The 24,736-nt window shown below is 46.5% G+C and overlaps 1 protein-coding gene across 1 annotated transcript in view; it reads left to right on the top strand.

Annotated features, from left to right (window-relative positions):
* Nucleotides 1-4,439: 4,439 nt before the first annotated feature.
* LOC122365903 (T-cell leukemia homeobox protein 3-like) overlaps nucleotides 4,440-24,736 on the top strand; it is a 44,955-nt gene continuing 24,658 nt past the window's right edge. Inside the window, exon 1 of the mRNA XM_043337940.1 lies at nucleotides 4,440-5,146. Coding sequence (XP_043193875.1) covers nucleotides 4,576-5,146 — 571 coding nt within the window. The 5' untranslated portion in view covers nucleotides 4,440-4,575. The remainder of the gene's footprint in view (nucleotides 5,147-24,736) is intronic.

Below are 24,736 nucleotides of genomic sequence, written 5' to 3'. Positions count from 1 at the left end.
TCGGTAGACCGCCCGGTCACCTGGCCGCACAAACACGCCCCGCGCGCCATTTACGTCACATCTGGTCAGCAGCTTCCGCTCCAGCAGAGCGCAAACGCCGGCTCTGGCGACCGATACCGATCGGGCGGCGCCGAATCAAAGCCGAGACGGCGGCGACCGGCGAGATGCGGGCCGCCGCCGGCGCGAGCCGATGTTATCCGGCGGCCCGCCAGCGCGAGCGGCCGGCCGGCCCACGGGCCGACCATCGCGGCATTCCTCGACCGGAGACGGAGCACGGCAGCGGCTCCGATTGAGGCGTCACCGAGTGTCATCGGGCAGAGGCAGACCACTGAACGTCATTGGACAGGGACAGAGCACTGAGCGTCATCGGACAGAGATACATAGACCAACGAGTGTCATCGGACAGGGAAAGAGCACTGAGCGTCATCGGACAGAGATAGATAAAGATATAGATTTACATAAAGACCACCGAGTGTCATCGGACAGGGAAAGAGCACTGAGCGTCATCGGATAGAGACAAACCACCGAGTGTCATAGGACAGGGATAGAGCACTGAGTGTCATCGGACAGAGATAAACATATTACGTCTTACGAGCGAGCGGAGCCAGCGAAGTCTTACGTAGAATAGCAGAACTTTCTGATTATGACAATGAGCGGCCGGCCGGCCGTGGTCAAGCTTTTGCGGAGCTTATATCTCCGCAGGCGCAATCACTAGCAAAAACTCCGCAAATTGTCAATTTGCGCCATTTAACCGATCGTCTATAAGCGTTACGTTCAAATCAGCTACATATAAACCAGTGCTGCGGAGTCGATGGATATTTAGGTGACTACGACTCCGACTCAGGCTTTCAATAAACCAGCCCCGACTATGACTCCAACTCTGGGCAGACCTGTCGCCTCCGAGCGACTTCAAATTCGACTCCGACTCCGGCTCGTACTCCGCAACCCTGAATTATAAACTACCCTTTTTTAACTCCACATCTTTCGAATTGTATTGCACACTGCGCAGTACCTCAGCCATGCTGAAGTTGGCGGGCCACTTTTGAGTAATATGTACAACTCAACAAGCATGGCCATGGGCCACATCAGGGAAAAGCTGGCAAAAATGCTGTCAAACAGCTTATTTATATTAATCATCACAAATATGGTGGCTCTTTGGCTCCGAGCGTCAACTTACTTCAAGTTATTTCTCAGCGTGCGTAAATCGCATGTCAAAATTAATTCTAGTTTATTTCAACATCGACATGCCTTATTTTCTGCACCGATCACACTAAATAATGTGATTTTATTGCATCATTTTATTACAGTGAATTAAAATTATTGGAGAAGCTGGTTTATTGTAACAAAATGCTACGGTAAATGCATCTAGTGAAATGTATTAAGCTTTTATAGCGACATGTCAAATAAAGACGCAACTAATGCGCACAGACATGGCAGGATGTAATTGTAGACTGAATACCGGCTGCAGCACCTGGCCCAGCTTCGATGACTTTGACCTGACTTTCACGTGACCTTGACATACACCAGGAAGCAGCATCTTTTCATTTGTTTGAGCATTTACAACCAAAAGAAAACTGGAAACGCGCGGACGATGTGAGCTGAGACGCCGAATCACAATGCCGGCCAAACATGGTTTCGTCGGGGAGCATTCATTCTGGCCAGGGTTCATAATGTCCAGGGTACGCTATGCCCAGTGTCAAAATGGCCAGTGCCTTGAATGGGCCAAAGTTCATAATGTCCAGGGATTACATGGTCCAAATGTGGCCAACTGGCTGCAGATAGGGTATATTCAAAGAGGCCAGGGTTCATAATGTCCAGGGCACGATGTGTCCAGTGTTCAAAATGGCCAGGGTTCATAATGTCCAGGGCACGATGTGTCCAGTGTTGGAAATGGCCAGGGTTCATAATGTCCAGGGCACGATGTGTCCAGTGTTCAAAATGGCCAGTGCCTTGAATGGGCCAGAGTTCATAATGTCCAGGGATTACATAGTCACTGAAAGTGACGTCATTATGTAAAAAACACGGAATCAGCTCAATGCAAAGCAGTGCAGTGCCGAAGGCAATGCCTTAGGAGAGATTACAGGCAATAGTAAATCAAATATTTTTAGGTTAAGTGGTTATGTATCTGGCTTCAGGCCGAATAAGTGGTTATGTATCTGGCTTCAGGCCGAAGGCCTGAAGCCTGATGCATAACCACTTAACCTAAAAATATTTGATTTACTATTGCTTGCAATCTATTCATGCGAGAAACTATTTCCTTATCCCTGGTAGGCAAACATCATTACCTTAGGTTAGGTTAGGTTAGGTTAGGTTAGGTTAGGTTAGGTTAGGTTAGGTCAGGTTAGGTTAGGTTAGGTTAGGTTAGGTTAGGTTAGGTTTGGTTGGGTTGGGTTGACTATGTAATCCCTGGACACTATGAACTCTGGCCCATTCAAGGCACTGGCCATTTTGAACACTGGACACATCGTGCCCTGGACATTATGAACCCTGGCCATTTCGAACACTGGACACATCGTGCCCTGGACATTATGAACACCAGCCATTTTGAACACTGGACACATCGTGCCCTGGACATTATGAACCCTGGCCTCTTTGAATTTACCCTATCTGCAGCCAGTTGGCCACTTTTGGACCATGTAATCCCTGGACAATGTGAACACTGGCCAATTCAAGGCACTGGCCAATTCGAGCACTGGACACATTGTGCCCTGGACATTATGAACCCTGGCCTAAATAATACGCACCCGTTTCGTCGCATCGGATTTCGGCGTTTTTGCGCAAGTTTTTGCCCAAAAATCGAGAGAGTTCTAAGTTCGAGGGTTAAAAATGACAATAGCCGTTTTCACAACGGGCCATCTGGTGAATGCACGTAATCAGACCAAATCTGCACCAAATCCCTTTTACACCAAATATCGTTATTTATATCATGACTTTATTTCGGTGTTTCAATAGAAAACAATGTCTGATACTTTGACAAATGAGGTATATAAGCAACTGTGCAACCCGAACTGACACCTTTAAAAAACACAATAAACCTTCTTTGACCAGATGGCCGTCGCGAAAACGGCTAATATGTAGAATGTATAACATAGATGGAAAACATCGATTTATCTAACTAGGTGCTATGCATGTAAAATCGTATTTGAAATGCTTACGGTATAAACGTTCCTTTGATGCTATGCGCATTAAAGATAAAGGGCTATTAGAGTCGATCTATGGCCCAGCCAGGCGGATGGGTGACTGTTTTGTCGGACCAATCATTCGAAAAGATCACTGAGTGGAAACGGTATTCCGAGGTATTCCATAAATGGCCGTCGGCCGTCCGCTCATTAAAAATGATGGCCGATATCTGAGAACGTCAGAACGAGAACTGGACCGGCAGCGCTCCACGGAGTCAAAGGACCCAGTGCCAAAACGAGGGCGTTGGTCCGAATCTATCTAAGCAATGCACGCTTCCACTTCTTCGCGACATCATGGTGTCAGCAGTCAGGCTGTTATTCAGAAACGCGTCTAACTATTTGGTTTTGAATCAAAGATTTCATGAGAGATGCTTGTGATGTTAGATCCGTCTTGGGACTTTTGTGATTGCCCCAATATTTGACGTAAGCCGCCAGAGAGACGTCCTACTCAATGCAATCATATAAAAGAAAAAACAATGCTAGTTTTCCGTCATGCTCATATTAATTTTCGATCTACTCTACCGCCCGGAGATCAGAGGCGTGTGACCGACCGAGTGGGACCCCCCCCCCCTCCCCCATGGATCCATGCCTGCCGATCTGTCCCTCCACTGGCCATCCCCTCCGATGGAGCTGTTTCTCTGACGGGCCTCTCTGACGGCAGGGACCGGCCACTCGACCCGGCGGCGCGTGCTGTATTTGTTCAGGACCGCCGCCGACCCTGTCCTGTCCGGCCGGCCGGTGGGTATATCGCAGATAATGGACCGCCGCCCAGCACCCGACCATGTGTGCGCGCCCGGCCAGCGACAAATGGCCCGCCTATCTCCGCTGTAAATCTGTCCCCGCACTAATTGACCCTACAAACAATTGCAATTACCACTCACAGCATTCGTCAAGTGCTTCTTTTATGGCCCCTTCAGCGGATGAAGCGGTGGGTGTCTCTTCCCCGGCTCGTCATTTGCCGTCAGAGGAGGTGGAAGGAGCGCACTGGCGAGCTAATGCGCCGGACGGAAACTTTCCAATGTTTCGGGCTATTTTCCATTGTTAATTCGCCATAAAATCATGTATCTGCGGCGTAATGGTTGTTTGGCCAATCCGGGTCTCCAGTCGGCCCGATTAATGGCCGGGGCGGAGCCTGCGCTCAAAGCGCGCGCTCATTGGTCGAGCCGCTCTTTAGCGGCGGAATTAATCGATGCGGACCAATGAGCGGGCGGCTGGCGTGCGGCGGCGGCCGGCGCCGGGCCGCGCCGGAGAGCTCGGCCGGCCGCCGCGGAGACGGCAGCGTGTGTCGGCTCAGGTGACCGGCAGGTGGCCGCCAGAGACAGAGTGGAGCCGCCGCCGACCGGCCGCGCGCGCCAGTGCACCCTGTGTACGTACCTACCTGTGACAGCGCGCCGCCATGATCGAGTCGCCGGCCGCCCTGCCGGCCTCGCCGCCCCGCGTCGGCGCCGACGAACACGACGACGAGATCAACGTGGACGACGACAGCCGGCCGTCGTCGCCGGGGTCGGAGCCGGACCGGAGCGCCGCCGAGTCGCCGCCGCCCGCCAGCGCCCGCATCTCGTTCAGCATCTCGCGGCTGCTGGGCGGCGGCGGCGGCGGCGGCTCCCCGGGCGGCGAGCGGCGCGCGGCGCGATCGCCGCCGTCGCCGGCCGGCCGGCCGCTGACACCGCACCAGAAGGAGTCGCGCGCCGTGGCGCCCTTCTCGTACGCGCCGTTCTACACGGCCGTGTCGTCGGGCGCGCTGCCGCCCACGCTGCTGCCCGAGCAGTACGCGGCCGCCCTGTACGACCCGTTCGCGGCGGCCGGCGCCGGCGGCGTGATCCGCGTGCCGGCGCAGCGGCCGGCCGCCGGCCCGCTGGCCGCCCCCTTCGGCTGGCTCGGCCCGGCGGCGGCGGCCGCGTCGGCGCTCAACCCGCTGCACCGGACGGCCGCGCTCGCCTCGCAGCTCGTCAGAGACAGGTTCGGAGGTGAGTGGCCACTGCGCCGGGGGAGCGGACTGGGCCGAGCGGGGAGCAGAGTGGGTAGGGTGGCGAGATGACTGCGTCGTTGATGGTGAAAAGCGAGGGCGCCGCTAAAGCCAAGACAACAGAGAGAATTGAGCAAAACGTACCGCTTCTCCGAGTTGCGGGTGAGGATGACACAAGAGATCTGAATCTGTGGTGTGATCTCTCCCTGAGGGGCTGTTCAAAGTGTGGAACTGTTAACCACCTCCGCCACGTATATCGACATTTTTAGGGCGTCTTGTGTCGTAACTGCTGGCTTTGCTGATATTGCAATTACACAAGTTGAGATGCCTAATTTAAATTTTAAGATAAGGTTTCGTTCGGCCTTCCAAAACATTTGGGTACCTGAATCCCAGCAGGCTGCAATAAGTTACTATGCCTTCCCAGAAGGCAGCGTAGGTTTAATTACTCGAGGGCAGCGCTTTTCGAGGAGCGCTATGGCCCGAAGGTTTGGACTTTGAAATGTGAAAAACGCCCGCCCGCCGCAAAACGCAAACACCGCAAAACGCGCAAAACGCACGCCCGAAACGCCAACGCAAACGTCGCAAAAAATAAACAAACGCCCGCCCGTAGGTTTAATTATGAATGCTGTTCTGTATCCATGAAGCACCGGTAAGTCATGGCGATAGTTTTAGCCTCGCTAGTCGCCGTCGAACTTGAAGCTACCACTGCACTGATGACAGTTTTCTATACTTATAGCACTTAATCTGATAAAATCACTGAGAACTGGAGAGATGTGCCATGTGTACGTCGTTTAATGCAAGGCGTTTTGTAGCTTCGAGTGAGAAGTGCCCGACTCTCAATAATGTCTCTGGATTGATTTTAATTTGATGACGGTGTTTGAAGTTTTCCACAAAAGGAGCGTCTAACGTTGTCAGCGTGTATCATGCTGCCGGTGATCGTTAGCTGGCGATCCATTCCATTACCCTGCCAAACGAGAGCGTCGCCGGTCGCCGACAGTCGGCGCAGGTCGGCTTCCTAACGAGCAGCCTCACATGGACTCGATGCGACGCTGTACATTCCAAGATTCGTGCGATAGTGCGATATCGACCTTGAGGCTCGAGTGACTGCTGATACACGTACGGCGTCCGCCAGTGTCGCCAGTTATTTCATGGCGAGAGATCAAGAAAGGGCGCACTCAGTACCGAACGACCTTTCACAGATTTTGCCATGATCAATCGTTGACCATCTTTTGACCATATTTGCTCGATCATAAGGGTTTTGGGAGAGATATAATAGCAGATTGTTGACCGCATTGAGGTCCCCTGATTTTAGTCAGCGGCCTAGCTGCAGTGAGCCGACCGGGTGGCAGTATCCACACCACTGGAGCGCTGCTGGACGGCCGCCTGGCCTGCGACCTGTGGCGATAACGGCCCGGCTCGGGCCTGTCCAAAGTCCTGTGAAATCTCTACCTGATCGTGTCGGCAGCCGGTCCCACGAGGCCGCTGCAGAGCCGGCTGCGGGTCGCCCTGAGCGCCGCCCTGAGACCCGTGTCCACGGCGGCGGCTAGTCCCCCCGGCCGCACGGCCAGCGGAGACCGCCGGGACGGTACGGTCTGCACCACTGAGGTCCTAAATCGTGGCTGTGGCTGTCAGGAACACTCGAAACGGTACGAGACTTGTCTGCTGGATCACGTGGGATGGAAGAAACCTGCGTGCTGCAAAACTGTATAGCAGGAGCGGGATGAAGATCCTTGGATATCCGTTAGAAGTCGTTCGGAAGGTGATCACATATGAAATCTTTTTTTTTTATTTTTTGTCCCATACCTATTGAATTGTCCACCATGTGAAACATAGTGGAACAGGTATGCAGGAGTGCCCTTCCATGCCCATGTGACCTGGCTACGTTAAGTACCATGGAACTTCATTCAAGGAGGGGAATTCAAGCACATTAGGTCACATCACTCCCCGCTCTTTTTTCAAGCTATGGACAGCCCGCCACCACAGGTATTAGTAAAAAGGTTACCCCTGGGGACCCAGCAGACAGATAGCATGGCTAGTGACGTCCGCTGAGTACCCAGGGCTGACAATGGTTAGGTAGGATAAGGACAAAAAAGACGAATGAAAAAAAGCAAACAATGTATGCATAAACAAAACAAAAGAAAAAAACAACAACAAGAACACGTGACGAAAACTGCGTAATAAATATTCTTGTAGAAAAGAGACTTTAATAGTTTGTCAAGTGATTTACGCGTTAACTGTCCTTAAAAAAATATATCACGAGAAAAACAAATGAGTATTAAATAACCGGTCACAATATTTGTATTGAAAAAAAAACTCAGCAAATAATCGAGAAAAACGATTGAAGAGGTAATAGGCCAAAGCATGGATGACATTACAGATCATACAATACGCCACAAACTGATCTAGCTCAGTTATATAAAATGTAACGTACTGGTACGTTCTCCTAATCGCCATATTCTTTGATGAGCACCGACTTAACAAACTTTTTAAGAATAACCTTGCTTCTGGGGACATCGGCAAGTTGAGGGAAGTCTTTGGCAACAATAGAATTCCATGCCTTAGGAGCACTGAACGAAATGGAAGAAATCCGGAAATTAAAACGAGAAAAGGGCGTAACAAAATGTTCAGGCGACCTCACAATAATGGAAGTACTAAGTTTGAATAGGTCAGACACTTCAGCTGGAAGGGTTCCAGTCAAAAAAGATAGTAGAATAACGATTGTCTGTAGTTTGGTAAGCTCAGGCATTTTAAGGATGCCGTGTTTAACAAATAAGGTACGGGACGGGTAAAGGAAAGGTTTGTTATCAATTATCCTCAAGGCTCTCTTTTGAAGCAACGTTATTCTATGAAGTCTGTGTAGGTACGCATTACCCCATATGGCAGCACAGTAGTTAAGATGAGGAAGAACAATACTGTTGTATAAAAGTAAAAGCTCCCTTGCCGAAAGAAACGCTCTGACACGACCCATTAAGCCAATACTACAGCTTATTTTCTTACAGACTAAGTTGATATGCGATTCCCATTTCAAGTTTTCATCAATCATTACTCCTAGGTATTTTATTGAAAAACATCTCTTGATCTTAGTTTCATTGATGATGATTTCCATTTCTTTGTCATTTGAGATAAGTGAATATAGCTGGTAATAAGTTTTAGTCGGGTTGAGTGTTAATTTATTGCTTAGGCACCATCTCCTAAGCATCGGAAGGAAGTTATTCATTTGATTTTGAATATGGTCATAAGAAGGCCCTTTCACTATGATTGCTGTATCGTCAGCAAATAATAAAAACTTCACTTGGTTAGAGATATTGACGATATCATTTATATAAATTATGAATAATAATGGGCCAAGTATCGAGCCTTGCGGTACTCCCAGCTTAATATCTGTCAGTTTAGATAAATAGTTATCCACCTCTACTAACTGTCTCCTATTGTTGAAATAAGATTTCAAGATACTCAGCAAAGGACCACGTATCCCGATATGATGAAGCTTTTTAATCAAAATATTAATATTAACAGTATCAAAAGCTTTTTTTAAATCCAAGAAAAGACCTAGCACCTTATCATTATTTTCTAGTCCTTTTGTAACATCCTCCACAAGAAGAGAAATAGGCATATATGTGCTATGCTTTTTCCTAAAACCATATTGACAGTGGTGGAGAATATCATATTGATCAAGGAAGTTTATAATATACGAGTGTATTATTTTTTCAAGTATCTTCGAAAAGATAGGCAGTAATGAAATAGGTCTATAGTTATTAAACGAGTCCTTATCTCCCGATTTATAAATAGGAACAACCAGAGCTATTTTGAGACGATCAGGAAAAATGGCAGCATGTAGGCATAAATTAAAGAAGTGAGTTAAATGGTGCAGGCACTTTTTGTAAGTGGCTACTAATATTTTGGTACTGATTTTATCAATACCACCTCCAACAGAGTTTAAACTTAAAATGATTGACTCAACATCTGCTGCTGATGTAACTAAAGGCTCATTAAAAGTCGGAAAGTCTCCATTAGGTAAGAAACGTAATGGATCATCATCTGATGTAGGCATTTCACTCTCAAGTTTTTCCGCAACTGATGTAAAAAACTCATTGAATCCATTAGAAATATGTTCCGGAGAACGTACTGATCCATCTTCATTAGCAAAGAACTTGGACAAATTTGATGGTTGTCTAGAATGATTTAGAGCTTCTTTCATGACTTTCCAGGTTTTGCTGCTATTGCCTTTAGCAACTCTAAATGCACTCTGAAAATATGCTCTTTTTGCATTCCGTATTATATTGGTTAAGTTATTTCTGTATTGTTTATACCTAGTCTCATTTAACTCATTGCGGGTACCTATGAATTTCTTATATAAATTGTTCTTTCTATTTATTGAACATAAAATAGCTGGCGTTATCCAGGGCTTGTATGGGGTTTTCCTCCGAGATAATAATTTGGGCCGTGAAAATTTTGTAATGCCCTGGGTGAAAGCATCAATCAGTACATTACAAGCAGCATTTGGTTCATTTAAGGTATGGAAGTCAACTAGCTGTGTCTCCAGAAAGGTGCCGAGGTCTTCTGCTCGCCTCATGTCAAACACCATCTTAGGTGAGGGATTTCTCAGACTTTCAGTATCAAATGAAAGATTTAAGAAAATGGGAAAGTGGTCTGATATATCTGCAGTGATAATACCTGAGGTTCTGTAGAAAGTCTTATCATTAATAAAGAAGTTATCGAGCAATGATGATTGGTCACAAGTGACGCGTGTAGGTTTCGAAATCAAATGCTCATAACTATAAGATGACATCAAATCACGGAATTCTTGTACATGCTTATCACTAACTTCTTTCAACAAATCATAGTTAAAATCACCTAATATAACTGCAAACTTGTTTGAGTTTGCAATTTTTTGTAAAGTTTCTTCCATGTTACACTTGAATGTTGTATGAGAAAAACTAGGAGGTCTATAGACAACTCCAACAACCATACTCTTACGCACTTTCCCATGTGTCACAAACACTTCTATGAAGGTGTTCTCACTATCAGAATGAGTCAAGTCTTTTCTTAATTTTGCACTTAAACTTCTATGAACGTACCTCCACCTCTATTCTCTTCCCTACAATTTGCAAATAAATCATACTGATCAATGCAAACAAATGGTAGCATATGCGATTTTAACCAAGTTTCAGAAACACATATTAAAGACCATACTACACCAGTACTATTGAGAAAGGTTTGGAACATGTCAAGTTTGTTTGCAAGAGATCTAGCATTGACATGTAGGATAGATAAACCTTTCTGTAAGTGGAGTTCTGCAGATGGAACAAAATATTCACAGTTATTGTGCACACAAGTCAAATCCACATCTTGGGCAACACTGTAAATGCCCATGTCCACATCCATCTCAATCATCGTGTCATCCATGCTTCAGACGATAGAGAAGGGAAATGGCTGCAGTGACCAGTGGAAATGAGAAACATCTCTGATTGAATAAGTTGAATTGAGCACATAAGTGGTAACAAAAATGAAGTCCTTTGAGGGACAGTAAATAAAAGGACAAAGACAAAAGATATGAGAAAGGGGTAATGCAATGTGAACACAAGGTAAAGTAAGGATACTTGGGTCACGTGGGCCTCATGGTTGAGGATTAAGGATAAGTGAATTAATGTCGTCAGAGACATTGACATAGTTCAAGGAAAAGACAGAAACCCTATATATACAATATGTACACAAAACCAGCATCATCAATAGGGTCATCTTAAGCCATGTAGTTAGTTGGTAACAATTGTCAAAGCCAAGGCTCCCTACAAGAACATAAGCCGCCCCACAAAGGATGTCTGACTGTCACAGGTAAGAAAACATAAACATTAGATCAGGAAGAACAAAAAAAAATCATATTGAATATAAAGAGCAAAACATACAGTAATGAGAAAAAGCAATCTGAAAGTCAAGAGATTTTCTTCAACACATCAAGAAAATATAATTTAATATAATCTAGCATATATAGAATTTAGCTTCATGTTATATTGACAATAAGTTATGCCAAACAAGACACATTGATAAATTGTTACAATGCAGAACTCTAACCAAAGTAAAGGTGATGATCCCAGAAGAGGCAACCCAGGCAGCTGGCTCGAATATGCAACAGCAACAAAGTATCATTCAGACTGAAAATCCTGCAAAAAGGACCATTCCTCAAGGAACTGATCAACACTCATGCCAGTGCTTGGTATGATTAAATTCTCAGGCGCTATTTGGTCTGTGAGCCATGTAATTGGCATGTTTCTCGATGTACATCATGCCCTAGCTCAACTTCCCACAGTCTGCTCATGCTCAGCGTCTGTAACAGTGAACAGTTAGCATTACCAGCTGGCAAGCTGATAGGTGGCATCTGTGCACAATACACACAGTTCAGTTGTAATCAACATCAACATATTTATTGACCAGTCCCTAGTGTCCAGGTTAAAATTTTAAAACCGGTACCACAGTACCCTTGCACACTCACATTCACTCGACAGAAGACCAAAGTGGGTCCAATAGCACAATGGCGGATCCATCTGGTGTCTGCCTAGGGACTGCCTGTTCAAGTGAAAGCTCACAACTTATGGAAAAACCATCAGCCTGCCTAGGAAATGCATTAGAGTACTGCACTGATCAGCAACACTGAGACCTCATCACCATCAGTGATTGAGCAGAAACTACTGTGCCATGGCAATACTGATACCATCTCAATCTGAGTATCAGCCAGCTGGCAGAAGTGGGGGAGCCAGTAGGTGACCAGGGATGCCAGTCGACATCTTTTATCTTTAACCTGGTCTGCGCCATTTTAATCATCCATGCAACAAGCATTAGTCCGAGCAGTGGCTTAAGGTGACAGAACAAGTCAAGCAATATGCTTTCCAATCCAAGCAACACCAGAAGGAACTGATTCCAGTCAGAATTTGATTTTCTTACCTGTCACATACTCACGCCAGCCCCCAGGATACTCAAGATAGATTAAAAAATTTCATGAAAGATAACGATGCAGTCGAAAAATATCCCTAGAAAAATCCACAAGCGCACGACAGCAACCAATGCCCAATGCAGCAAAGGCAGAGGCCAAGGGCAGAGGCCAAGTCAATGCCAGCAAGAGCAGGTGTTGTTTGCGTCATTATAGGTCTTATGTGCGCCAATTACATATAATATTTTAATTGCTACCATATTCGAAGAAAATAAAAGAAACGAAGTACTGAGGAAATATTGTAAAAAAAGTATGTATATTAAAGTGAATTACTGCTTCAATTGAGGCGAAAAAAAAAATTAACATCAAAGTTAACAAAAAAAAACAAACAAACTTAAACTTGAACACATTTCAACAGATTAGTGACAGCCAAACATCGTTTCTGGGCATGCTCATCAAAAACGACAGGGAAGACAAAGCTAAAAGTAGTACACAACTATTTGGCAGCATGATCAAGGCCACTTCCACCTGACCTCGTGGTGGGAAACAAACAAAAGGGGCCTTGCAAACCCCTGTTGCAAACAAGGTTGAGGTGGAAACATTGGAATGAAAACTGGTAAGGATTTAGGCTCTGAACCATGGTCAGGATGATGCATGATTCCCTATCAGTATCAAGGCTCAATTTCTTTTAACAATAGCATGAACAGCAGACCAGATTTCAGGGGGTTTCAACCTGGTTGAGGTATACAATGACAAGGTAGGTCATAGCAGCCATCTCCTACTTCTTGCCCCTACCATGATTCCTTCTCATCTGACCTTTTCTTTGTGCTTTTTTACCAGAAGCGGGTAAAGACTGATTCATGGCAGGGTCAGAGACAGTGGCCGTATCATCAGTTTCTTGGCATGCTTCCTGACTCTGGGCTGTAGACTCAGAATCAGTGTCAGAGGCATGGCTACCATGCTGTGGAATATTGCTCACTGTATCTTTGGAAGCAGTAGGCTCCTCTTTGCTTTCAGACTGTCGAGAGACATTGTCGTTTCTGCCTTTGAGGTCGATGCGTTGGAGACTGGCAGAAAGGAGTGGTTGGGAAGTTCCTTGACGCCTGACGGGCTGGTGGAATGAAGGTTTGAACTTCAGTCTGCCACCAAACAATGTTCACTTTTGGTTGTTAAATTTTTCAAGCCAGTTTGTAAAGAGCTTTTGGTTTGTGTGGTAAATGTAACTGTCAACTTCACTGGGCCCACAAAGTTTTTCTTTCTTGGATTGACGCATGATTCATTGAACTGTTGCACATACAAGTATGCGGTTGTGTGGCACTCATCTGCGAGCCTGGACCCAGTGTCCTGACCTGTCCGGTCGATGGGTTTCTCTTTGCCCAGCCCGTTAGCACTGACTCGATAAACACCTGTGAGCTACGCTGCTTTGCCCTGTCTGTGTCAACGCCCGGCCCCGAGCCCGCCGCCACCAGTGAATTCGGGCCAGCTGCAGTTTTGATACCTTCACCAAATAGATACGAAACAAATGTTGATTGAATATTGAACAAATTTGTTATCTTCGCCCCGTGACGCATCGTATGCATGTAATGTATCAGTCGTCGAGCCTGTAGGAGCCTTGCGACAAGCTCCTGTTTAGGCCGAAGTGTCGTTTGGTTCAGTAAAAACAGATCCCAGTAAAGACAGTTTGGCTCAGTAATGACGGATCCCAGTAAAGACAGCTTGGTTCAGTGACGACATATCCCACTAAAGACAGTTTAGTTCAGTAACGACAGATCCCAGTAAAGACAGTTTGGTTCAGTAAAGACAGATATTACAGATGGAGGTGCGCAGCGCTGCCAAATATTGACACCCAACGGTGGAGTTGCCACGCAAATTATTCTGGGTTCTCTCTCTCTCTCTCTCTCTCTCTCTCTCTCTCTCTCTCTCTCTCTCTCTCTCTCTCTCTCTCTCTCTCTCTCTCTCCCTCTCTCCCTCTCTCTCTCTCTCTCTCTCTCTCTCTCTCTCTCTCTCTCTCTCTCTCTCTCTCTCTCTCGCGTTTTCCGGCATCTTCCGTTCCGCTGAAGCCCTCTCATGAGCTTCCCTCCCCCGCCGACAGATCTGCCGTTCAGGAGGCGTCCATGTCTGTGCAGTACCCACCCAGTACCCACTCCAACCCTGCAGTCCGTCCCTGTGACAGCCGCATATGCTGAATGTCACCAATAATGACAATGAGCTGTACAACAATATGTGTGTCTACGAGCGGCATGTCGGTGGTGCCGCGCTGACCACATCACCGTCTCCTAATCCCTCCGCTTTGGAACAGCGCTTCACAACGTATCGATTCTTGGTGGGTTTACCGAGCGCACACTAGAGATGTCAATCGGATACCAATTTTTTGGTATAGCGATACCAAACCAATGCCAGCATGGTATTTGGTATTTCAATGCTAATGTGTTTGGTATTTTGTTGGTATACGAGTAATAAGCCCTCACTAATGCAAAAGAGGCTGATAAATTGGTAAAAAGTTAAGTATTTTCCTCATGCTCCCAAGCTGGTTTGGTTTCGGTATTTCCTCACGGTTTTGATTGGTATTGTATTCCGATTTTCTGCAATTGACATCACTAGTGCACACTGTGGTCTGTAGATCACGCTACCACGCCACGACATTACCCTTTCAGCTTATCAGACAGAGTTTCCTAGTTTGTGGCCAGGCCGACACAAAGTGCATTAGCAGTTTTGTTGTAAACCATGAGGATATGTTCACTCGTACCCAGGCATCGATGTGGTACAGGGACCCGCAGTTGCTACTGTACACATATATTACCAATTTAGAATTGCGCTATTATTTGGTAAGTGCTGGCCATAGGAGAAAGGAAATGTAGCGCAAAGTATGGAGGAATAACACATGTTTGCTCCTAGCACATATGTTTTGTATAATTCCTCTTACCGCAACAGATATTCTTCCAAAACTACAATCGTGCTATTTTTCCGCGCCGGTTGCCTCCCCAGAGCCCGTCCTTGGTATCGCCTATAGCTTCCATTCCCGCTACGTGAATGAAAGTCACGTGACTACTACAGGTTTGCGCTCAGTACTAACACACCTAGCCCGAGGGCCGGTCCGTAGCGGGGAGGGGTAGAACGCCTGAGCTCCAGCGCAGTGGAGGTGGTGGTGGCCCGTATCATAAAGAGGCAACCGTAAGCAGAACTACAATTGCCGCAGTATAAGATTATGATCAAGTTTTCTTTAAATGTATTGATTGACAAGAAAGTGCAATGTTTATCCGATATAATAAAGCGGTGTGCAAAGCCTTGGAAGAACTATAAAACATATTCAGCAACGTATAAATTTCTGATACAGGCCATGACCTTTCACCTTGCCTCCGGGAAGGACCGCTCAGGAAGCCACATACCGAACGAATCGAGGCCTCGCAGCGCGGCGGCAGAGGAGGTGGATAAACCATCGCCAGATCTTTCGATTACTTATGTTTCCAGAAGAAGGAGGGGGGGGGGGGGGTGGAGGGGGGCTATTTTCAACCCACTCACCAATCCTTTCCTTATTAACTTATAGCTTACCGAAAAATGAAACACAATGGTGGCCGTCACGAGATGTAGCGAAGAGTGCCTCAGCCACACCGGTTTTGAGTAAACTTTAAGCATTCGAATTCAGGCCAGTGATCCTGAAGCATTATTTTATTTTTGTCGTGCATAAGCTGGGATGACGTGGTCCAAGTTAATTGTGAAGAAACGGTTTTAGTTTCAGAACGTTTATGAGGCTAGTCGCGCCAAATAGTATACGTTTGTTGTAAAATGTCAAATAGAATGTTGACGTGCTATCCAGATGATGGAATTTATTTGACACAAGAAGTCAAAAAGTGGCATCGTTAGTCATCCTGCATACCTATAAATCGATTCGTCACCTTGGTTCGAGCTCAATAGTTCTTTTCGCGGATGATCGGTTTCGTTTTCTTTTATTTGGGGGGGGGGGCAGTTTATGAGCCAGTAACCACCCTCTCCAGCCCCCCCCCCCAAACAACCATTGTTGACAAATACTGTGATGGCCTAAAAAAAATGCCCTCAATTGTGTAACGTAGGGAAGAATGAGGTAAGTTGAGCCGCGTTTGTTTTTCGTAAGCTACAGGCTAACTTACTGATCATTTTTATGCGTTTACGAGTTGGACGGACAGAGTAGTCATTGCGCATGTAATGGTGGCCAGAAATGTTTCATACCGCTTATTTTTGTACTGAAAGGCTACGTCAAAAATCATCTTGCACGTTGCTCATCTTACCCCATGGGCGGGGTAAGTTGAGACACGTCGTGGGGAAAGTTGAGCATGGATGGAAAAAGCGAACCTCTTCTTTTCCCGGGCGCGGGGAAGAGTGGGCTCTTTTATTTACTCCATGGCATACATACTTATAGCAAAGTTTTTTTCCTCCATCAAAAAGTGACTGTTTTAAGCCTTCCAATAACTCGTCAATTTTCTATCACGAAAGAAATCATTTTATCCTTCAGATAATCTGCACATCACTTACAACTTGTATAATCAACAAAGAAAAACAATTTCCTACCATTTTTATTCAGCAGATACAAGCGCAGCTCAGTTTGGTTTTCGACAGCGGAGACAACAATGGCTTATCCGGCTCATCTTCCCCCAGGTGAAAATGGCTCATCTTGCCCGACCCGTGGCCATTTTCGATTAATGACACCCGCTAAGGAAAATAACCATGCACCGCAGATAACAACCATCTCATTTTAAAGGCAAAACATGTCTTAGTTATCAGGGGCGATACCACATGTTACCGGGTGCTGAGCGTGAGAACGTTGCCGTCTCACGTGAAAGACTACAGCATCGTAAGCGAACGGCACATGGAAGCTCGAGTCAATCAGCGCCATAGGAGCTGAGAAACATGGGGTGGCTAAACTTGCCCCTTGGCTCATCTATACCTCACTTTCCCCTATTTGGGGCTCGCAACCTTGATTCGTTAGAGTTATTTGTCTGTTCATTATAAAAGCTGTCAAATTTGCCGTATCATTAAACTTTTATTGAGTTTGTATTTCACACTCATCTAAAATGAACAATTTTGTCACTGGCTTCTTTTATGAATGGAATTGGATGGTCGCATGAATGAACGAATGAATAGCTCCATTTGAGCATCAGCTGAAATCAATCCTAAAATTTAATCTACAAGCCTGCAACGAAAAGGTTTAAAAACCAGTGCAAGTTAGGTGCAGTTTCTAATCTATGCCGTTTTTGATTAAGTGTCTCATAGTTCAATTAATCTTGTGCCGCTTCTCTCACGATTCATTTTTTGTGTTGCTTACATTGTTCAAGAAGTTATATTATTCGAGCTCGTTGGTCTTAAAAACTGCTATCGAAGTAAATTAAAGTGTTTCGGGCTTCGGCACTTAAAAAGCAATCGATATTTAACCCTCACCTATTTAGGCATTTCTTTTCAGCGTCTTACATGTAGCGGAGGGGCGTAGAAACCCTCAGCCATTCGGCCCTTGATAAAAAGAGCCAGAGCTTCGCTGAAAAATAAAAAAGAGCGTGCTGCTCGTGACGAGAGAAATCCGATGATTTGAGGGTTCTGGTCATCGCTGACGAGAAAAAGCCAATTATTTTTATGTCCTGGTCAATGCTGAGATCCTAGGTCACTGGTTGACCTCCCAGATCAGGTTAATAACCCAAAAGCACGGAACATTGGGTCCTGCTAGGATTTCTACAAGTGAAGTTTGCTGGGACTTGGCTTGCTTCTGACTCCGAATTTGCACTTGCATTGATCAAAGATGATGTATCAAAGCATTTAGGGTAGGACGGGTCACGCCAGATCACCCATTAGGCGTTCTGCCGGCTATATCGAATGTTAACCAGCACTTACAGCCTTGCAACATATTGCATAGGCACTATAACTGATACTTAAGTATGCCTAGTTTTCAAATGCTAAAATGGGTGCTAAATTTCAAACCAACACTTCCTAAAAACCACAGTAAAAAGGTGTAAATTTAAGGAAGTTAACCGAGATCATTTCAAGTAAATGACCTTAACCGAGTTTCACGTGACCTTGGCACCCACAACAATTAATGAGACAAACATTAGATATTATATTTCACATGTTGCCACGTCCCTAATCACGTGAAAAGACTATGGAAACACACAGAAGATGTGCGCTGACTTTCAATTACTATTCTGGCCTGACATGATATTGAGAAAAATAATCACAGGTTAAAGGTAATTTGGTTCAGGGATTTCAAATTCTCAGACAAGATGCAAAAATGATAAGGGCTATTTAATTTTCCGGGAAGTTGTAAAATTGATTAACTCCAGGGCACCAAAGACTCGTCGCAATCCTTCGCTTTGCCGCGATTTATTGGTGTAAAACAGCGGGCGCGGTCTACTTACCTCTACTTATATGTGTGGTGAGGGCTAATATTCATTTTATCTGTGTTGGTGAATGTGCAACAATTTCTATATGAACTGAGACCAGTCCATATGAGTACGTTTTTCTCACGGACAATGACAATATAAAAAACAATGCGAATAAAACCAAACGTTTCGGCAACAACGTGCCTTCGTCAGTGGAGAAAAATAAGTGTATAGGTTTAACATCGATGAGAACTAAATGCGGCACCGTCTCGGTCTGGCCAGCCGGGTTTCCGATAAAATACACAAATGTTTATAAGCTTCCATGATGTGCTTAAAAAACTGCTGAAAATATATCTTTAAAAAAATAAAGATAACTACTTCATCGATGTTATCGAAAGAAAACATGTATGCCTAATTACTCATTTCTTGCCACTGACGGAGGCACTTTTTTGTGCGAAACGTCTGGTTTTATTCGTATTGTTATATTGTTATTGTATTGTCATTCCCTGTGAGAAAAAAGGATAACTCTTCAGTTAGTAACCATAACAGCGAAACGGCTTATTGTAACACAATTCACTGTGTATACGAAACCTACAAGTCCCTAAAATAATTCTATTTACAACTTTTAAAAAGATACAGCTTATACAGCTTGGGCATACAATTTTTTTCTGCATTAAGATAATATTAATTTATCTCCACAGAATATGGTAAATTAGTGCTGCTGAAGTTCGCTTTCGAAGCGTCTCCTCCAGACATTCCACAGCTCTCGTGCCATTTTGGATCACGGAACATGGCTGGGCGCAGGACACGTCAGGTCGTCTGCGAGCTTGGACGGACCACGTGACCACCTCCTCCACTCCCCCTCACTCCCGTCCCCTTCCCCAGCAGGGCGTCCGATCTAACCGCGCCCCAGGCAGTCGGCTCGGTCCGACCCTCCCCATGGTCGAGCCACAGCCCGGTGCCGCCTAAGTTTGTGTCGGGTGCAAAACTGGAGCAGTAACTAGCGCCGGAACTAGTAGTCAGCACGACCATCGTCAGATGGCAGGAGTGAATGGAATAAGCGGTTCCAGGTTTCAGAAGGAATGGGGCAGGAAAAAGCGCTGAAAACAATGTTTTGCTGATATAGCCATAAAAAGTTCACTGAATTAGGAGAGCAGCACATCAGTTTAAAGCCCTTCAGATGGTGGTTTTAATAAGCACACAATCATTTCCCAATTCGCCTCCAACGGTGTCACAGGCAAAGAATACGCTGAAATACTAGTGTGTACAGAAGCAACTGCGGGTCCCTGTACGTGCGATGCGCGCCACACCTGTGCTTCATGCGTCAGTGTCATCCACCTTCCCCCGGCATGTTGGAGGCTCGAAAACGAGGAAAGTGGAGCAGGTTTCCACGGCAGCGTCTGAGCGTTGCGTGGGGCCGGCGAACTCGGCCCGGCCGCGAGTTTCCTAAGTGTGGAACTGCCCATACCTAAGGTCTCTGATTGGCGTAAGCTTCGCCAAGATGACGTTACAGGCTGTGACGTCATGGCTCACAGTCGGCCGACCAATCGCTGCACGATTATAGGCTAGCGGCGCGCGGCACTAGCGCCCCTGGTGTTATTATGGGAAGTTGAGCAATACATTGAAATCTAATACGTAGCTTGTGTTGGGAACAATTACGTATTACTAAGGCGTCAATGTCTCACAAATTAATTCGTCCATGCTCCTCAAATTTTACAAAGTGACCTTATATTGTACGTCATAAGGTACTACGCTTCAAACAATCAGCACACAGCACCAGCCAGGCACTGATACCAAGTAGCGAGCAGTTAAGTGGCGGCAGGTGGCGCTACCATCTCCAGCATCGGTCCAGATGGCGTCACTCACTATCCGCACCATAGTTCCGCACTACCTGCTAATAAAATAAATAATAAATCCGCTAATAAATCTGCTAATAGTCTCGCTAATAAATCTGCTAATAATAAATTCGCACTACCTGCTAATTTATGTCCTATTGGCATGGGTGTCGATTTGTATACCTTTGGGGGTGCTGCAGCACCCCCAATGCTCAAATGAGCACCCCCAATGGTTTTCCGGGCACCCCCTAATGTTCCAGTTAGCACCCCCAATGATTTTGTCCCTCAGTAACTCCCACTAACTCTGCTTGAAGAAAATAATTGGTTCTGCAGTCTTTCACTACTAAAACTAAAACAATTACACAACTTGCAATGCATGAAATAAAGATGTAAAGAAAAGAAAAGTTAGTTTTAAGAAGAAGGGCAAAAAAACGGTAAGTTGCAAAGACACTGGTGTGGGTCCGTCGTACACGGATGTCGGACCCTTAGAGCTGCTGGCGCGTACCCTTTACAAGCCGGCAGGGGGCTCCAGAGACCGGCGACGGGCCCTCAGAGGCCGACAAAGGGCCATCAAAGGCCGGTGGTACCTTAAGAAACCCTGTGGGGTCGTCTTTAGAGACCGACACGGACTCAGCGCCGATGGGGCCCTCAGAGTAGCCGGTGTGGGGCCTTCAAATGTCACCGGTGGGTGGCCGTCACATGCGCACTTGGGGGCCTTTAGAAGCTACGATGTTGGGCCCCCAGAGCCGCCGATATAGGGCCTTAAGAGGCACTAGTGTGGGGCCCTCAGATATGGCAATGTGGGGCCCTCGGAGCCGCCGGTGTGGAGGGTTCACAGTCGCCGGTGACGGCCCTCACAGGCGCCGTTGTGGGGGCTCTCAGAGACACTGGTTTAGGGCCATCACAGGCGCGCGTGGGGCCCTCAGAACTGCTGTTACGGAACGGACCCTTCATAGGCCGACAAGAAGATATTAAGAGGTCACCGGTGCCTTCAGAAGCCTTGTGGGGTTCTCAGAGACTGGTATGGTGCGCTCAGACGCCGCTGGGATCCTCCGAGTCACCTGTGTGGGATCGTCAGGGTCGCTGGTAACTGACAAGGGCCCTCAGAACCGCCCATGTAGGGTTTTTAAAGCCATTGGTGTAGGGCCTCAGAGTTAGGGGTGTGTGGCCCTTAGAGACGCCGGTGTGGCGCTCAGGGGCGCCGGTGAGGGCCCTCACAGTCGCCGTTATAGGGGCCCTCAGAGAAATGGGTGTGGGGCCATTACAGGCGGGTGTGCAGCTCCTAGAGCTGGCCCCCTATAGGCCGGTTAGGACCCCCAGAGGCCGGCAAGTGGGCCTCAGAGGCTGGCTTGGGGCCCTTATGGAGATCTTAATGTTGGTACTTGTGGGCCCATGAGGTGTTCTTACGAGCCCTGTGGGGCCCTACTTAGTCCAAATATGGCCAACGTGGACCCTCAGCGGCCAATTGGCGCCGCAGGGCCCCTCAGGCCCGAATAACCCGAGGGGCCCCTGAACCTGATGGGGGGGGGCATGTGCCTCACGGGCCCACCTGGCTACGCCACTGACTGGAAAATCGTAAACCCATAAATATCGAAATGCGATCACCTGTCATTATCAGAGATTATTGTGATCGTCTGATTACCGCCAGAGCTTCGTAGCTACCGTTCCCTCCGCGCAATATCCGCTCCTGCGGACCGCAGGGGCTGCTGCACCGGTGCTAATCGCCGTCATCGGTTACTGTCGCCTTATTACCGAAGTGCCGGGGCTGCAACCAGCTGCCGGCAAATGTACGACTTTTTTCGGAGACATATTTATGTAATAAGGTAGCCAAGTACCTACCAGGACGAGCAGAATGATGCTGAAGAACGTTCAACCTTTGGGAAATATTAGTGGAAATCCCAGGATTATCAGTAGGTACCTTATGAGGATACCCAACCATGCCTTGTATGTACGGTTGTCCCCCATGGCAAAGCTGCAATCTTTCACCCGGTGCAGGGGTTGAGCACCCCCAACCATTTTGAAAAATCGACACCCCTGCCTATTGGTGTCAAACAACATCATTCAACGCCGATAGGCAGTATCACCAGCCGTAATACCGAAGACATTTGCTCAATGCTGAAGCGAAACGCAGTGCACACCGTCAAAACTCAAGCACCTCGTAGGAGATATGCTTCCAAGGTGGGCGAATGCACGAACGATAACTGAAATAACACCGGTTATATATTCACGTAGAACAAGTTACTTTTTCTCTAGCTAGGGAACTCGCTAAAATTAAGACTGACTAAATATTTACGCAGGATAACTGGCTCCGCCTCTTCGCCAACTTAAGGACCCGCCAATCCATGCACCTAGCCGCCAGCGCCGAGTGATGACGTCACTCGAACGGGCGACGGTATGAATAGTTCCACACTTAGGAAACTCGCGGCCCGGCCCGGCTCGGTGAGGTCCCGGTGCGTGCGTGGCGCTGCCCTGACCATCAAAACAGGGCTCTGGGCGGCAGCCGCCGCGGCCGGCCAATCTGTGAGTCGATATATCGGCAAAGTGGTGCAGTTGAGTCTATTTGGACAGGGCTCGGACGGCTCCACCGCCCCATGAAACATTCATCGTTCCAAGAGGTGTATGTTTTCTAACAAAAACGGTGTTATTGTTTCGGATCACAGTGATAGGGAATGCGGATGAACATCGCTCGGCCGTGTGGCATAGCTGGTTTGAAAGGCGAATTTTGCACACAAAAAAGGCGCGTCATTGACAACCAGTAGCCGCTGCCGACCTTTCCGCATCATGTTCTTTTTGTGACCACGAAGAAAGGGATGGGACGAGGCAGTAACCATCAGCTTCCAGTCAGCTCAGTTTACTGGTGTTAGCACGAGTACACTGTTTTCCTTCCATTGATGTGCGGTGGCAATTGAAATGCACGAAAGCACGTCATTTCCTGAGTTTACTATGCTATTTCTATGAGGCTGGTCCTGTGCCAATGGTAACCAAAAATACTACACCTTTTTGCACTCAAAATAGGCATCTTTTCATTCAATTTCGGCGAATTGCATTCCATTTTAGCGATCTCTCTATTCGAAGCAAATGAGAGATCGCTAAAATTGAATGCAATTCGCCGATATTGAATGAAAAGATGCCTATTTTGAGTGCAAAAAGGTGTATAAGTAAAAAGCACTAGCTTTATTAATCATACCTAGCGGACTTGTACTGGCTTACATGACTAAAAAGTAGGCCTTCTGTAGTCGCCTGGTTGATATACTAGAAGAATAAGATCAAAATGGTAATGGACTAGGGTTACCCGCGTGCTCCGCAACGCGATGGGGGGATTTTTTGACCCGTGGGTATTGGGTTGGTCTGTGTCGATTTGGTTGGTAGATATCCATTTCGTTCGATTGCTTTTTGACGGCCATGCATTTCGTAAGAAAACAAAAAGATACATCGCATCGAGGTGCCCGTCTCGTATTATCATGCGTTCTACTTTAGAATGATTCGAAAACTGGCGTGAAGTCTTTTGAGGGCCATCGATGAATTTCGCTAAAAATGACAATGTAATGGTTTGGAACATTTACATTTTTAAGGATACTGTTGCTAATCATGCAAAAATGAAGAGTGAATATTGGACAGAATTGAATGCTCTATCCAATGGTACCATATTCAATTGCCAAAGCTATCAGGTTATGCAGCAAACCCCGTGTGATTAACAAAGTGGCACAAAATTGACAAACACCATTTTCTCCTGTGATTTGCACCACCTTGATTTGGATCAATCAGCTTTTCTTAATTTTTATATGAGAGGCAGTACCTTTCTCTTGCAAATAGGCGTTGATTCAACTCGCTCCATTTAACGGTCACCTAAAAATAAAATTAATTCCAAAATCCCTCAAAAACCGCATTTTTCAAATAAAAGTGCCCTCTCCGGTGCACGTGGCGCGTGCTATCCTCTGCATTGCACACCATTCAATAGCCCGTTCAATTCTGTACACGATGCTGTTTTCCCCGTGCCGGTCGGATCCCTGGTCACCAAGATATTGCACGGGAACTGGACCCGTGTCGGCCAAAATTAGCCATTTTCGCCCGATTTCGCACGCCGATTTATACATGTAAAGTCTATGACGCGAATTTGCACTTTTTGAGCACGCACCACGCGCTCCCTATCGACCCGATCGAGCTGAGACCCCTCAAAGGCACGTCGCGCATCTTTGATCTATGAGTTGTGCAAATTTCACCGGGCTAGGTGCAACGGTCTGGCCTGCAGTCCACGCAAAGCACCACCAAGTCGGGACCTCGGTAACGGACAGACGCACCCTCCTCAAATAGTAGTATAGATGGTATGAAAGAATAAGATTAAAACAAAATCCATCAATGAATAAGTAGGTTATGTCGGATGACAGCCAATTTTTCGTTCTGAATGTTGTGTAAGCGGTGTTTCTTTTTAACATGAATTCTCACAAAATAGTCATTATGCACAGTACTCATTTATAACAAGTGGCATTTATTCATTC

The sequence above is a fragment of the Amphibalanus amphitrite genome, unplaced genomic scaffold (genome assembly GCF_019059575.1).
Source record: "Amphibalanus amphitrite isolate SeventyFive unplaced genomic scaffold, NRLGWU_Aamphi_draft 000000F_arrow, whole genome shotgun sequence".
NCBI lineage: Eukaryota > Metazoa > Arthropoda > Thecostraca > Balanomorpha > Balanidae > Amphibalanus > Amphibalanus amphitrite.
Note: the sequence above shows the minus strand (reverse complement) of the source record. Positions and strands in the feature narration are given on the sequence as shown.